General features: G+C 53.4%; 1 protein-coding gene across 2 annotated transcripts in view; it reads right to left on the bottom strand.

The window, feature by feature from the left end:
- The window catches only part of SPTBN1 (spectrin beta, non-erythrocytic 1), a 393,630-nt gene that overhangs the window by 97,144 nt on the left and 280,460 nt on the right, over positions 1–16,026 (bottom strand). For both annotated transcript variants that reach the window (XM_068233127.1, XM_068233128.1), the window contains 3 exons: positions 10,303–10,527; positions 10,115–10,204; positions 3,189–3,467 (listed from right to left, as the gene is read on the bottom strand). In XM_068233127.1, the coding sequence (XP_068089228.1) occupies positions 3,189–3,467; positions 10,115–10,204; positions 10,303–10,527 (594 nt within the window). The remainder of the gene's footprint in view (positions 1–3,188; positions 3,468–10,114; positions 10,205–10,302; positions 10,528–16,026) is intronic.

The raw sequence follows: 16,026 nt of genomic DNA, 5'->3' as shown, positions 1-16,026 counted from the left end.
TGCCAGGATAGAGACAGCAGCCCCCCACCTCATCTCCAGCTCTGCCAGGATAGACAGCAGCCTCCCACCTCATCTCCAGCTCTGCCAGGATATACAACAGCCCCCCACCTCATCTCCAGCTCTGCCAGGATAGAGACAGCAGCCCCCTCATCTCCAGCTCTGCCAGGATAGAGACAGCAGCCCCCCATCTCATCTCCAGCTCTGCCAGGATAGAGACAGCAGCCCCCCACCTCATCTCCAGCTCTGCCAGGATAGACAGCAGCCTCCCACCTCATCTCCAGCTCTGCCAGGATAGAGACAGCAGCCCCCCACCTCATCTCCAGCTCTGCCAGGATAGACAGCAGCCCCCCACCTCATCTCCAGCTCTGCCAGGATAGAGACAGCAGCCTCCCACCTCATCTCCAGCTCTGCCAGGATAGAGACAGCAGCCCCCCACCTCATCTCCAGCTCTGCCAGGATAGAGACAGCAGCCCCCCACCTCATCTCCAGCTCTGCCAGGATAGAGACAGCAGCCCCCCACCTCATCTCCAGCTCTGCCAGGATAGAGACAGCAGCCCCCCACCTCATCTCCAGCTCTGCCAGGACAGCAGCCTCCCACCTCATCTCCAGCTCTGCCAGGATAGAGACAGCAGCCTCCCACCTCATCTCCAGCTCTGCCAGGATAGACAGCAGCCCCCCACCTCATCTCCAGCTCTGCCAGGATAGAGACAGCAGCCCCCCACCTCATCTCCAGCTCTGCCAGGATAGAGACAGCAGCCCCCCACCTCATCTCCAGCTCTGCCAGGATAGAGACAGCAGCCTCCCACCTCATCTCCAGCTCTGCCAGGATAGACAGCAGCCTCCCACCTCATCTCCAGCTCTGCCAGGATAGACAGCAGCCCCCCACCTCATCTCCAGCTCTGCCAGGATAGGCAGCAGCCCCCCACCTCATCTCCAGCTCTGCCAGGATAGAGACAGCAGCCTCCCACCTCATCTCCAGCTCTGCCAGGATAGACAGCAGCCTCCCACCTCATCTCCAGCTCTGCCAGGATAGAGACAGCAGCCTCCCACCTCATCTCCAGCTCTGCCAGGATAGACAGCAGCCCCCCACCTCATCTCCAGCTCTGCCAGGATAGACAGCAGCCCCCCACCTCATCTCCAGCTCTGCCAGGATAGAGACAGCAGCCTCCCACCTCATCTCCAGCTCTGCCAGGATAGACAGCAGCCTCCCACCTCATCTCCAGCTCTGCCAGGATAGAGACAGCAGCCTCCCACCTCATCTCCAGCTCTGCCAGGATAGAGACAGCAGCCTCCCACCTCATCTCCAGCTCTGCCAGGATAGAGACAGCAGCCTCCCACCTCATCTCCAGCTCTGCCAGGATAGAGACAGCAGCCCCCCACCTCATCTCCAGCTCTGCCAGGATAGAGACAGCAGCCTCCCACCTCATCTCCAGCTCTGCCAGGATAGAGACAGCAGCCTCCCACCTCATCTCCAGCTCTGCCAGGATAGACAGCAGCCTCCCACATCATCTCCAGCTCTGCCAGGATAGAGACAGCAGCCCCCCACCTCATCTCCAGCTCTGCCAGGATAGAGACAGCAACCCCCACCTCATCTCCAGCTCTGCCAGGATAGAGACAGCAGCCTCCCACCTCATCTCCAGCTCTGCCAGGATAGAGACAGCAGCCTCCCACCTCATCTCCAGCTCTGCCAGGATAGAGACAGCAGCCCCCCACCTCATCTCCAGCTCTGCCAGGATAGAGACAGCAGCCTCCCACCTCATCTCCAGCTCTGCCAGGATAGTTACAATAAAGCTCTTTGGCTTCTCGTTGAAGCCCCGATCTTTCCTTATGGGCACTTTGATTGGTTCTGGGAAGACTTCTTCCCTTTCCCCAATCATGACTCTGCGGGTTCTCACCGGAACCTTTCAGAATAGGTGTGTGTGTGTGTGTGGGGAAGGGGGTGGGGGGTTTGCACTCGTGGACGGTAGCGGCAGTGGGGAGGACATTTTAAAACGTCCTGTGGTCTCTTAAAGTGGATCCGAGATGAACTTTTACTCATTGCATAATTGTGTTCCTTACATATAGTTTATAGGGCATTCCTCAAGCCAAATACTTTTTTTTGTTTTAATACTCCAATTCCCTATAAACTTAAAGGGATACTTAAGTGTGATGAAAAAAAAGACTTTTACTCACCCGGGGCTCCCCTCAGCCCCCTGCAGCTGAACGGTGCCCTCGCCGTGTCCCTCTGATGCACCTGGTCTCGCCGGCGGCCACTTCCGGTTTGGCCGTCACCGGGCGACAGGCTGGGAACGCAGCTGATTATCCGCGTGACCGGCCGCAATAGCGCCCTCTATAATGCTATTGCGGCCGGGGATGATGCGGATAATCAGCCGCGTTCCCAGCCTGTCGGCCGGTGAAGGCAAAACCGGAAGTGGCCGCCGGCGAAACCAGGTGCATCGGAGGGACACGGCGAGGGCACCGTTCAGCTGCAGGGGGCTGAGGGGAGCCCCGGGTGAGTAAAAGTCTTTTTTTTTCATCAGACTTAAGTATTCCTTTAACAAGCCTCGCCCACAGCTTCTCCAAAACGCCAAGGCACTCAGACTCATGTACAAGGGCTTATGGGAGCTCAGTCTGGTCAGGATTAGGAGGAGGATACTAGCCAGAGATTTCAGAGGCAGAGTGGAGGGGGAGTTGCAGATTACCTGTATAATGATGACAAACAGAACATGGCCGCTTTCATTGTAGCACAGGAATAAATCATCATAAACTGTTGAAGCTGTATGCAGCCAGATTTGCTGTGTAAACTATTTAAGCTTTACATAAGATATATAGACAAGTTACTTGTTATAGTTAGTTTTTCATTTCGGATCCGCTTTAAGAGGGTCCAACAGGGTGTTTTAAAATGGTGAGTGGGCGGATAGCAGTGAAATGCACGCAGCTTGCTGAAATAAATACACAATGCTGGACTTTTTTTACAAAGTGTAACATAAGAAAAAATGTAACTCAAAGTCCAAAACCTAATCTGGCAAACATATGCAATATGTTTCTAGAAATATTGTGGCGAAGGATACGAGTGAAACGTATCGTGGTGCCCATTCATTTATCAATTCACCCCTCCAATTCCCGGCAGAAGTGATCATTGTGATAGAATCTGCCAGAAATCCATGCCTGAACAATGGTTCTTCTGCCAGCTATCAGGCCACACCCACCTTGGCCTTCTCCTCAGACATCATGTAGAGCTCCTGTTCGCTCATCCAGGCCTCAGCCTCTGCAGCATCAAAGTAATACTGCTGGGCCTTGTGTGCCTCTTCCAGCCTCCGGTGCCTCTTCTCAGTCTCTTCAATAAGGAGGCTCCATAGAGTCTGGAGGTTGGCCAGCCGTTGCTTGATTGCCTCGGCATTAAGGCTGCCATCTTCCAAAATGTTCTGGCTCCTCTCAAAGATCTCATCATTGCGGTGCTGGTGGCCTTGGATCTCCTTCTGAAGAGTCTGCAAAGGAAACGCACAACAAATTAACCTCCCACACGGATTCACATAAACCTGAAGAAACAGACAGTCTGAGGTCAGGTACCCCCCCCCCCCCCCCCCCCCCCAGGGTGTGCATGGTTCTGTCCTAATCCCACCCACCAGGAGCTGCACTCTCATGCACCACATGTCAGTCCTTCCAGGATCCACATAAACAGGCAGAACCAGTCGGAAGCCAGGTACACATGCTAGAGAGACCCCCCCCCCTCCCCGTCCCCCCCATAGTGCATGGACACTGGGGGACTGTATAAGGGAGGGAGGAAGCCATTAAACACCAGAAATCTGTTCATGGGAGGGAGGGGCCACTAGACACCAGGGTACTGTAGAGGTGAGGGAGAGAGCTGCTAGACACCAGGGAACTGTATAGGGGAGGGAGGGGGCCACTAGACACCAGGGAACTGTAGAGGTGAGGGAGAGAGCTGCTAGACACCAGGAAACTGTATAGGGGAGGGGCCACTAGACACCAGGGAACTGTATAGGGGAGGGAGGGGCCACTAGACACCAGGGTACTGTAAGGGGAGGGAGGGGCCACTAGACACCAGGGAACTGTATAGGGGAGGGAGGGGCCACTAGACACCAGGGAACTGTAGAGGTGAGGGAGAGAGCTGCTAGACACCAGGGAACTGTATAGGGGAGGGAGGGGCCACTAGACACCAGGGAACTGTAGAGGTGAGGGAGAGAGCTGCTAGACACCAGGGAACTGTATAGGGGAGGGAGGGGCCACTAGACACCAGGGAACTGTAGAGGTGAGGGAGAGAGCTGCTAGACACCAGGGAACTGTATAGGGGAGGGAGGGGCCACTAGACACCAGGGAACTGTATAACAGTGGGAGGTGGCCACTGGATATTGAGGTTGACCCACGACTTGGTCCCAGTGTTTGACCCACTCTGTATTAGACACCCCTGCTGTAGTCAGAGAGTCAGGACATCCAGACCACAAACTTCAAAGTGATTTGTTCAACGCCAAGGAACTTCTACACAGAAGAAAAAGCACCACTAGCAGAACACCTGGGCTCCTAGGTGAGCACCTGAAACTCCTATGCTAGAAGAATGCTGAAAACTGTCCTCCTGTGTACGAAAAACAGGATTCTCTTTTTTACACTCTTGAGAAACTTCAATTCACTCTATGACTGAACGCCTGATTCTTCTAGACTATTGCTCTGCAAACATTCTAGGAATGATCTCGGTGGTACAGAGAACCTTTACAGAGTCACAAAGGATCGTGGGTACTCTGCTCCTCCCCCACAAATATTGATTCATAAAAGGAAATATTTTCTGTTTGACGACTGCAGAAACGTGCTACTAAAGATCTGCCCTTTAGAAAAATAACACTTGAAAAGACAAAGGCCTCGGCGATATCTCAGAGAAAGGAAACGCGGCTCCAGAAGCAGGGAAAATAGCGCCTCATCTATGGTACTCTTACCAGTGTTTACACTGGGTGTAGCTGCTATTGCAGCCTGGAAGGAAATGACGCAAATCGCATTCCACAACACGAACGCAGCAGAGCAACTGTCATCTGGTTCATGGCTGAAGTCCTTCCAGTTTGTGTGTCTCGAATAAAATGAGCCAGACTAATGGAGCAATATGAAATGATGGAGAAGGTCTCTGCCAATCCTGACAGACACACCGCACCGGGAGTCACAAATAAGCTTTTGTCATAATATAAATGTCTGCATTGAAATTGGTCTTACTGTCTAGTCACAGCTCTAGTCCTTCAGCTAGGCCTGAGGCTGGAAGTACGGAGGCTGTACTTTTCACTGCTGCCGTTTCCTCCCTTGCTAATAATGGTCGCATAACAAGCTTTACTATTCAACGCTTATTTCTAACAAACCACTTTTAAGCCATTCACACAGGCGAGATGTTTGTGAACCAAAATCATCATTCCTGATCAGTTTGGGGGACAAACTAAGATGTCTAGAGGTGTCCCTGCCATCAGTAGCCTCCCCTTCAGTTATTCTCCAAACTGAGCTGCTGCCTCACCTCTTCCTTACCAAACATACTACCAGGCCAAATGGTGGCCTAAAGCACGGCGCTTTTAGGGCAAGCAGACTTCCACATTTATGGGATCATTTCTTGTCCATTGGTAAGAGTTGATGGTGCTTGGGAGGGGGGGCACAACGCTGATTTTTGATACTTTCTTTTACATATAGAACACAACAGAAACAAACAAAACCAAGCTTAAATGCTTATTCTACATGACAAAAGCACAACCAGGCTACATGCAGCTATTAGGTTACTAATTAAATTATGAGAGATGGCAGTCATAAATCATTAGGAATAATAGGATAATGTATGTGCAATTTTGTGCTCAAGCATTACATATCTGCAAAAATCAGGGACAAAAAAAAAGAAAAAACCCAAAAGACACCCCCCCCCCTCTCAAAAGACGCACCTATTGTCTCCACCCCACCCTTTAGATTGTAAGCCTCTGGCAGGGCCCTCCTCCCTAATGTATCCAGCTTGATTATGCAATCTTACTCGCAACCACCCCTCTTGTGGACAAGAACAGTCTCTATTTTGACCTATGACACTGTATTGTTATCAAATCATTTGCATGATCTGGTTTTGTTGTGAGTTTCTGTATGTTCTACCTGTATGTTAACCCATTTATCTATTGTGCAGCGCTGCATAATATGTTGGCGCTTTATAAATACAATAAATAAATAATAATAATAAAATAGTTTAGCGTATGAAGCCCAGAGACTAGTGTATGAAACCCAGAGACTAGCATATGAAACCCAGAGACTAGCATATGAAACCCAGAAAGTAGTGTATGAAGCATAGAGACTTGCGTATGAATCCCAGAGACTGGCGTATGAAGCCCAGACACTTGGGTATGAAGCCCAGACACTTGGGTATGAAGCCCAGAGACTAGCATCTGAAGCCCAGAGACTAGCATCTGAAGCCCAGAGACTAGCATCTGAAGCCCAGAGACTAGCATCTGAAGCCCAGAGACTAGCATCTGAAGCCCAGCGTATGAAGCCCAGAGACTAGCGTACGAAGCCCAGAGACTAGCGTACGAAGCCCAGAGACTAGCGTACTAAGCCCAGAGACTAGCGTACTAAGCCCAGAGACTAGCGTACGAAGCCCAGAGACTAGCGTACGAAGCCCAGAGAGTAGCGTACGAAGCCCAGAGAGTAGCGTACGAAGCCCAGAGAGTAGCGTACGAAGCCCAGAGAGTAGCGTACGAAGCCCAGAGTGTAGCGTATGAAGCCCAGAGACTGGCGTATGAAGCCCAGAGACTGGCGTATGAAGCCCAGAGACTGGCGTATGAAGCCCAGAGACTGGCGTATGAAGCCCAGAGACTGGCGTATGAAGCCCAGAGACTGGCGTATGAAGCCCAGAGACTGGCGTATGAAGCCCAGAGACTGGCGTATGAAGCCCAGAGACTGGCGTATAAAGCCCAGAGACTGGCGTATAAAGCCCAGAGACTGGCGTATAAAGCCCAGAGACTGGCGTATGAAGCCCAGAGACTGGCGTATGAAACCCAGAGACTGGCGTATGAAGCCCAGAGACAGCCCAGAGACTAGCGTATGAGGCCCAGAGACTTGGGTATGAAGCCCAGAGACTTGCGTATGAAGCCCAGAGACTAGCGTATGAAGCCCAGAGACTAGCGTATGAAGCCCAGAGACTTGCGTATGAAGCCCAGAGACTAGCGTATGAAGCCCAGAGACTAGCGTATGAAGCCCAGAGACTAGCGTATGAAGCCCAGAGACTAGCGTATGAAGCCCAGAGACTAGTGTATGAAGTGAAGCACAGAGACTAGTGTATGGAGCCCAGAGACTAGCGTATGAAGCCCAGAGACTAGCGTATGAAGCCCAGAGACTAGTGTATGAAGCCCAGAGACTAGTGTATGAAGTGAAGCCCAGAGACTAGTGTATGAAGCCCAGAGACTAGTGTATGAAGCCCAGAGACTAGTGTATGAAGCCCAGAGACTAGCGTATGAAGCCCAGAGACTAGCGTATGAAGCCCAGAGACTAGCGTATGAAGCCCAGAGACTAGCGTATGAAGCCCAGAGACTAGCGTATGAAGCCCAGAGACTAGCGTATGAAGCCCAGAGACTAGTGTATGAAGCCCAGAGACTAGTGTATGAAGTGAAGCCCAGAGACTAGTGTATGAAGTGAAGCCCAGAGACTAGTGTATGAAGCCCAGAGACTAGCGTATGAAGCCCAGAGACTAGTGTATGAAGCCCAGAGACTAGTGTATGAAGCCCAGAGACTAGTGTATGAAGCCCAGAGACTAGAGTGTGAAGCCCAGAGACTAGCGTATGTGTGAAGCCCAGAGACTAGCGTATGAAGCCCAGAGACTAGTGTATAAAGCCCAGAGACTTGCGTATGAAGCCCAGAGACTTGTGTATGAAGCCCAGAGATTTGTGTATGAAGCCCAGAGACTAGCATATGAAGCCCAGAGACTTGTGTATAAAGCCCAGAGACTTGTGTATAAAGCCCAGAGACTTGCGTATGAATCCCAGAGACTTGTGTATGAAGCCCAGAGACTAGCGTATGAAGCCCAGAGACTAGCGTATGAAGCCCAGAGACAAGTGTATGAAGCCCAGAGACTAGTGTATGAAGCCCAGAGACTAGCGTATGAAGCCCAGCGTATGAAGCCCAGAGACTAGCGTACGAAGCCCAGAGACTAGCGTACGAAGCCCAGAGACTAGCGTACGAAGCCCAGAGACTAGCGTACGAAGCCCAGAGACTAGCGTACGAAGCCCAGAGACTAGCGTATAAAGCCCAGAGACTAGCGTATAAAGCCCAGAGACTTGTGTATAAAGCCCAGAGACTTGTGTATAAAGCCCAGAGACTTGCGTATGAATCCCAGAGATTTGCGTATGAAGCCCAGAGACTAGCGTATGAAGCCCAGAGACTAGCGTATGAAGCCCAGAGACTAGCGTATGAAGCCCAGAGACTAGCGTTTGAAGCCCAGAGACTAGCGTATGAAGCCCAGAGACTAGCATATGAAGCCCAGAGACTAGCGTATGAAGGCCAGAGACTAGTGTATGAAGCCCAGAGACTAGTGTATGAAGCCCAGAGACTAGTGTATGAAGCCCAGAGACTAGTGTATGAAGCCCAGAGACTGGCGTATGAAGCCCACAGACTGGCGTATGAAGCCCAGAGACTAGCGTATGAAGCCCAGAGACTAGAGTGTGAAGCCCAGAGACTAGCGTATGAAGCCCAGAGACTAGTGTATAAAGCCCAGAGACTTGTGTATGAAGCCCAGAGACTTGTGTATGAAGCCCAGAGATTTGTGTATGAAGCCCAGAGACTAGCATATGAAGCCCAGAGACTTGTGTATAAAGCCCAGAGACTTATGTATAAAGCCCAGAGACTTGCGTATGAATCCCAGAGACTTGTGTATGAAGCCCAGAGACTAGCGTATGAAGCCCAGAGACTAGCGTATGAAGCCCAGAGACTAGCGTATGAAGCCCAGAGACTAGTGTATGAAGCCCAGAGACTAGCGTATGAAGCCCAGCGTATGAAGCCCAGAGACTAGCGTACGAAGCCCAGAGACTAGCGTACGAAGCCCAGAGACTAGCGTATGAAGCCCAGAGACTAGCATATGAAGCCCAGAGACTTGTGTATAAAGCCCAGAGACTTATGTATAAAGCCCAGAGACTTGCGTATGAATCCCAGAGACTTGTGTATGAAGCCCAGAGACTAGCGTATGAAGCCCAGAGACTAGCGTATGAAGCCCAGAGACTAGTGTATGAAGCCCAGAGACTAGTGTATGAAGCCCAGAGACTAGCGTATGAAGCCCAGAGACTAGCGTATGAAGCCCAGAGACTAGCGTACGAAGCCCAGAGACTAGCGTACGAAGCCCAGAGACTTGTGTATAAAGCCCAGAGACTTGCGTATGAATCCCAGAGATTTGTGTATGAAGCCCAGAGACTAGCGTATGAAGCCCAGAGACTAGCGTATGAAGCCCAGAGACTAGTGTATGAAGCCCAGAGACTAGCGTATGAAGCCCAGAGACTTGTGTATAAAGCCCAGAGACTTGCGTATGAATCCCAGAGATTTGTGTATGAAGCCCAGAGACTAGCGTATGAAGCCCAGAGACTAGCGTATGAAGCCCAGAGACTAGTGTATGAAGCCCAGAGACTAGCGTATGAAGCCCAGAGACTAGCGTATGAAGCCCAGAGACAAGGACCCATATGCAATTCACTTTTTAACCTGAGTTTTCTCCTAGTTGATACTTCCACAACTTGTAAATAAAATGCATTTTAAATTACCAGCAAACAAGAACATACTCAAAATAATTTTGATAGTTGGTTTTCAACTACTTTTTGGTACTTTCTCAATTGCATAAATCTGAAAAGTTATTTTAAATAGAAGATGAAAAATGATCTGCTAGGAGAAAACTTAGGAGAAAGTGAATTGCATATGGGCCAAGGAATGGTGAGAGATGATCATTCTGAGCTGATGCAAACGGATGCAGCCTGAAAATAGACAAATGCATCAGCTGCAATTGAGTTGACCATTTTCAAGCTGCATGAATTTGCATGTAATTAGCACAATGTTTGCATCATCTCATAATTATTAGCATGTCGTTGATGTGAGGCACATGAGCTTTCTATAGGGTGAGTGACTTTCCTGCCTTCCTCACGGAACTCACCTGGTTTTTCTTGATCAGAAGCTGCACAGTCTGGAGGTTGTGTCCGTGGTCAGTGGATGTTGCCAGAGGCATTCTCTCTTCAACCCAAAGCTAAAAATAAGGAAAAAAGAGTTCCTGAGTAGGCAAGTCTTGTGTGAAATGACATGAATGGAATGACGTGGAGTATTCCAGCGGACTGGCATACTTACAATCTCGTCCTCCACATCTCGGATAAACTGGTGGATTTCCTTAGAAGCCAGCAGATATTTCTTCCTCTCGTTCAGTGGTGCCATCAGCTCCACAAAGCGCTCCTCCACAGCTACCCGCTGACTGTCCACCTCATCCGTGCTCTTCCCCTCCTGGCTCAAGGCCTGGGCCTGGCTCTGAAGCTCTTCCACCTCCTTCTTACGAACGTCCATCTGATTCTCCAGCATCTGACAACCGACAAACCACAATGATCATCACCCTATATGCCAAGAGCTGCACCCAAAGCCCCAGCTCATGCAGTTCACAAACATTAAACTGGAGCAGCTATGTATTATGCAATAAAGTGTGCTTAAAGGCATATGGATGTTTCCTCTTAAACAATACCATTTGCTTGGCAGCCCTGCTGATCTCTGACTGCAGTTGTGTCTGAATCACACTCCTGAAACAAGCATGCAGCTAATCCAGTCTGACTTCAGTCAGAGCACCTGATCTGCATGCTTGTTCAGGGGCCGTGGCTAAAAGTATTAGAGACACAGGATCAGCAGGAGCGTCAGGCAATTGGTATTATTTTAAAAGGAAAAATCCATACCCTTCTCAGTTTAGGTTCCCTTTAAAGTTTGTCTTTAAGCATTTGTACATGTGTTCCATTGCTCAGCTGCATGTCATATCTGGTGGTCTTGCAGGGGCCCAAATATTGACAATTATCGGATCTCTGCCTGCAGAAGGGATCCAGGAAAGAGGGAGGAGCCTCCTGCTCTACAGCAACTATTCACCTCCACCTAAGCTATCCAGCTCCAGTCCTCAGGGGTGGGGTCCTCAGAATCAGAGGAGGTGTGTCTCATCCAGTAGAAGACATCTCTCCACCTTTCAGTGGATATGGCCTTCACAGATCAGAGCTGGACAGCTGAGCTACTCCACACCACCCTGGGCCACAACATATAAAGCATCTGCTTGTCAGAAATAATGAATTAGTTGCTCTAATAAGACAACTTGCAGTAACTCAAAGCAACCACTCAGGGGAGTAACTGCAAATCATAGGGCCCCATTAATGCTCACACCCCTTCCCTTGCCTTCCCTGGTGCCCCTCACAGCCTGGGACCCATCTCACACCCCTTCCCTTGCCTCCCCATTGGTGATCCTCACAGCCTGGGGGCCCATCTCACACCCCTTCCCTTGGCTCCCCCTGGTGACCCTCACAGCCTGGGGGCCCATCTCACACCCCTTCCCTTGGCTCCCCCTGGTGACCCTCACAGCCTGGGGGCCCATCGCACACCCCTTCCCTTGCCTCCCCATTGGTGATCCTCACAGCCTGGGGGCCCATCTCACACCCCTTCCCTTGCCTCCCCTGGTGCTCCTCACAGCCTGGGGGCCCATCACACACCCCTTCCCTCGCCTCCCCCTGGTGACCCTCACAGCCTAGGGGCCCATCTCACACCCCTTCCCTTGCCTCCCCCTGGTGACCCTCACAGCCTAGGGGCCCATCACACACCCCTTCCCTTGCCTCCCCATTGGTGACCTCACAGCCTGGGGGCCCATCTCACACCCCTTCCCTTGCCTCCCCATTGGTGCTCCTCACAGCCTGGGGGCCCATCACACACCCCTTCCCTTGCCTCCCCATTGGTGCTCCTCACAGCCTGGGGGCCCATCACACACCCCTTCCCTTGCCTCCCCATTGGTGATCCTCACAGCCTGGGGGCCCATCTCACACCCCTTCCCTTACCTCCCCCCTTGGTGACCCTCACAGCCTGGGGGCCCATCTCACACCCCTTCCCTTGCCTTCCCTGGTGCCCCTCAAAGCCTGGGGGCCCATCTCACACCCCTTCCCTTACCTCCCCCCTTGGTGCTCCTCACAGCCTGGGGGCCCATCTCACACCCCTTCCCTTGCCTCCTCATTGGTGACCCTCACAGCCTGGGGCCCCATCTCACACCCGTTCCCTTGCCCTCCCCATTGGTGCCCCTCACAGCCTGGGGGCCCATCCCACACCCCTTCCCTTGCCTGCCCTGGTGCCCCTCACAGCCTGGGGGCCCATCTCACACCCCTTCCCTTGCCTCTCCATTGGTGCCCCTCACAGCCTGGGGCCCATCTCACACCCCTTCCCTTGCCTCTCCATTGGTGCCCCTCACAGCCTGGGGCCCATCTCACACCCCTTCCCTTGCCTTCCCTGGTGCTCCTCACAGCCTGGGGGCCCATCTCACACCCCTTCCCTTGCCCTCCCTGGTGCCCCTCAAAGCCTGGGGCCCATCTCACACCCCTTCCCTTGCCTCTCCATTGGTGCCCCTCACAGCCTGGGGCCCATCTCACACCCCTTCCCTTGCCTTCCCTGGTGCTCCTCACAGCCTGGGGGCCCATCTCACACCCCTTCCCTTGCCCTCCCTGGTGCCCCTCAAAGCCTGGGGCCCATCTTATGAGGGTCATATGACAAGTGTGGCCATCAGGATCTCCACACCCATAACAAGTGAAGCCACAAACACCCGATCTGGATGATCAGAGGAAGGGATGGTTAGTACTTGGGCCCTCGCACACCTCTGGGCCCCGCTGCAGTCACAGGGGCTGCTCCTCCCAGTTATGCCCCTGCGACCTATCAGCATTCATGTTTCACCGAACTGCAGCTGCCACTGTCTGTATTCACACTTTACCCCCCTCATTTCAGCGGAGGAGCCCTTTAGGCTGTGCTGTCAGTGCAGAATGTTCAGGAGATTATTCCCCATTTACAGACTGGACTTTCCAAGCAGTGACTAGATGAATAGACTCCTGTTTTTCTCTTTAGCAGCTGGTCAGTAATTGGGAATGAATATGGTCCAATGCTTTCATCCAGCAGTACATTGTATGTCAGGAGGAGGCAGTGAAGAGCGCTGAGATGAGGGGTATTGCTAGGTTCAGTAATCCACTCTGAGATACCTACAGACACCCAATGTTACCAGATCTAGTGACAATCTGATGTCTATGGTTGCACCCAACCTCTGCCCGGCCTCCATGCTGGGGAATAAGAATCAGCTGGCCAAGCATCCAGGTCTGCCGGCTGATCTCTCTGGTTGCCAGACCATGCTTGGCACATCCCCCTGCAGCGTTTATTCTCCATTACCACCCACTTTTCTAGAATTAGAGGGACATATTTTAGCACAAAAACCACAGAGAAAAGAAACGACCCTGAAAAACTCGCAAGCCAAAAACAATGATATGTTTTTCAAATGACACAGGACATTTCTAACATTGGTCATAACTGTTATACCGTGGCAGAAACCAAACATACGTAAGCCATGAACTGTGGTGAACTTAGAACCTCATCCCAAATGGGGGGCTACACACCCCCTTCATATCCACTCACTGGGGGGGTGTGGCCCTCTCCATGTGTCACCCTCTGGGTGATGTGTGATTTCTGCCATAGTATACCAGCTATGATTATGGACGAGATCAGTGGAACATGGCAGTTGTATGCTGTGACAGGGCAGCTCTTCAATACCTCCTTCAATAACCCACTCCTTCTGCATCCTGTGGATGTTGTGTTCATCTATGGTCTGCTGTGGATTGGTCATCCATAATTGTGCAGCCGGGGGGGAGGGAAGAACCTCTGTATACCATTTGCAGCCTCTTCTTCCATATGCAGCAATATCTCTACCATGCCCAGCCGCCCCTCAGCCAGCTGCTGCCCAAAGCTCGGGCCTTTATGGTCTGTCCAGAAATCCCAGCTGTGAGGGTGACAAGCTCTGCGCTCATATCATGATCTGGGAGAATGGCTACCGTGGTTAATGAAAACCTTTGTGGACGCCCAGCTAGAATCCTAAAGATGCAGATCAGTCATTGGTTGTATTTTGCTGCTGTGAGCGAGCCGTTTGGTAGAGCTATTCATTACTGGAGGAGTTTATAGAGGGGTCAGTGAGGGTGCTGAAGGCTGACAACACTGCATTAAGTATCTCTGCAATGTGTCATATGACCACAAGAGGGAGCTCCAAGCTCTGGCTTCTGTGACAGACACAATGGAAATAAGGATTATCCATGTCACACAGAGCCTTTGTCTCCACAGAGTCCTGTCTGCAGTAAATACACAAGCGAGGGAAAGAAAGGCGGGAGCAGCACACAGAACTCCCCTTCATATCCCTTCCCTGGTGACATTTCAGGGATCACATTCTGCACAAGCTGTCTGAGGCAGAAGCACAATAGATGTGCAGACAGAAGCTGCTCACACAGTATACTGGCCAGAGCCCGGGGAAGGGGGGGGGGGGGGGGTGGCGATAGGAGGGCAGCATTCATACCACAGTGTACCGGCCAGAGCCCGGGGGGGGGGGGCGACTAGAGTATTAGAGTATTCATACCACAGTATGGACTCTCAGCTCCCCGCACGCCGCAGGACTCTCAGCTCCCCGCACGCCGCAGGACTCTCAGCTCCCCGCACGCCGCAGGACTCTCAGCTCCCCGCACGCCGCAGGACTCTCAGCTCCCCGCACAGTGCAGGACTCTCAGCTCCCCGCACAGTGCAGGACTCTCAGCTCCCCGCACAGTGCAGGACTCTCAGCTCCCCGCACGCCGCAGGACTCTCAGCTCCCCGCACGCCGCAGGACTCTCAGCTCCCCGCACGCCGCAGGACTCTCAGCTCCCCGCACGCCGCAGGACTCTCAGCTCCCCGCACGCCGCAGGACTCTCAGCTCCCCGCACAGTGCAGGACTCTCAGCTCCCCGCACAGTGCAGGACTCTCAGCTCCCCGCACGCCGCAGGACTCTCAGCTCCCCGCACGCCGCAGGACTCTCAGCTCCCCGCACGCCGCAGGACTCTCAGCTCCCCGCACGCCGCAGGACTCTCAGCTCCCCGCACGCCGCAGGACTCTCAGCTCCCCGCACGCCGCAGGACTCTCAGCTCCCCGCACGCCGCAGGACTCTCAGCTCCCCGCACGCCGCAGGACTCTCAGCTCCCCGCACAGTGCAGGACTCTCAGCTCCCCGCACAGTGCAGGACTCTCAGCTCCCCGCACGCCGCAGGACTCTCAGCTCCCCGCACGCCGCAGGACTCTCAGCTCCCCGCACGCCGCAGGACTCTCAGCTCCCCGCACGCCGCAGGACTCTCAGCTCCCCGCACGCCGCAGGACTCTCAGCTCCCCGCACAGTGCAGGACTCTCAGCTCCCCGCACGCCGCAGGACTCTCAGCTCCCCGCACGCCGCAGGACTCTCAGCTCCCCGCACGCCGCAGGACTCTCAGCTCCCCGCACAGTGCAGGACTCTCAGCTCCCCGCACGCCGCAGGACTCTCAGCTCCCCGCACGCCGCAGGACTCTCAGCTCCCCGCACGCCGCAGGACTCTCAGCTCCCCGCACGCCGCAGGACTCTCAGCTCCCCGCACGCCGCAGGACTCTCAGCTCCCCGCACAGTGCAGGACTCTCAGCTCCCCGCACGCCGCAGGACTCTCAGCTCCCCGCACGCCGCAGGACTCTCAGCTCCCCGCACGCCGCAGGACTCTCAGCTCCCCGCACGCCGCAGGACTCTCAGCTCCCCGCACAGTGCAGGACTCTCAGCTCCCCGCACGCCGCAGGACTCTCAGCTCCCCGCACGCCGCAGGACTCTCAGCTCCCCGCACGCCGCAGGACTCTCAGCTCCCCGCACGCCGCAGGACTCTCAGCTCCCCGCACGCCGCAGGACTCTCAGCTCCCCGCACGCCGCAGGACTCTCAGCTCCCCGCACGCCGCAGGACTCTCAGCTCCCCGCACGCCGCAGGACTCTCAGCTCCCCGCACGCCGCAGGA

The sequence above is a fragment of the Hyperolius riggenbachi genome, chromosome 4 (genome assembly GCF_040937935.1).
Source record: "Hyperolius riggenbachi isolate aHypRig1 chromosome 4, aHypRig1.pri, whole genome shotgun sequence".
Lineage (NCBI taxonomy): Eukaryota > Metazoa > Chordata > Amphibia > Anura > Hyperoliidae > Hyperolius > Hyperolius riggenbachi.
The sequence above is the reverse complement of the archived record's forward strand: the minus strand, read 5'-3'. Positions and strand labels throughout refer to the sequence as shown.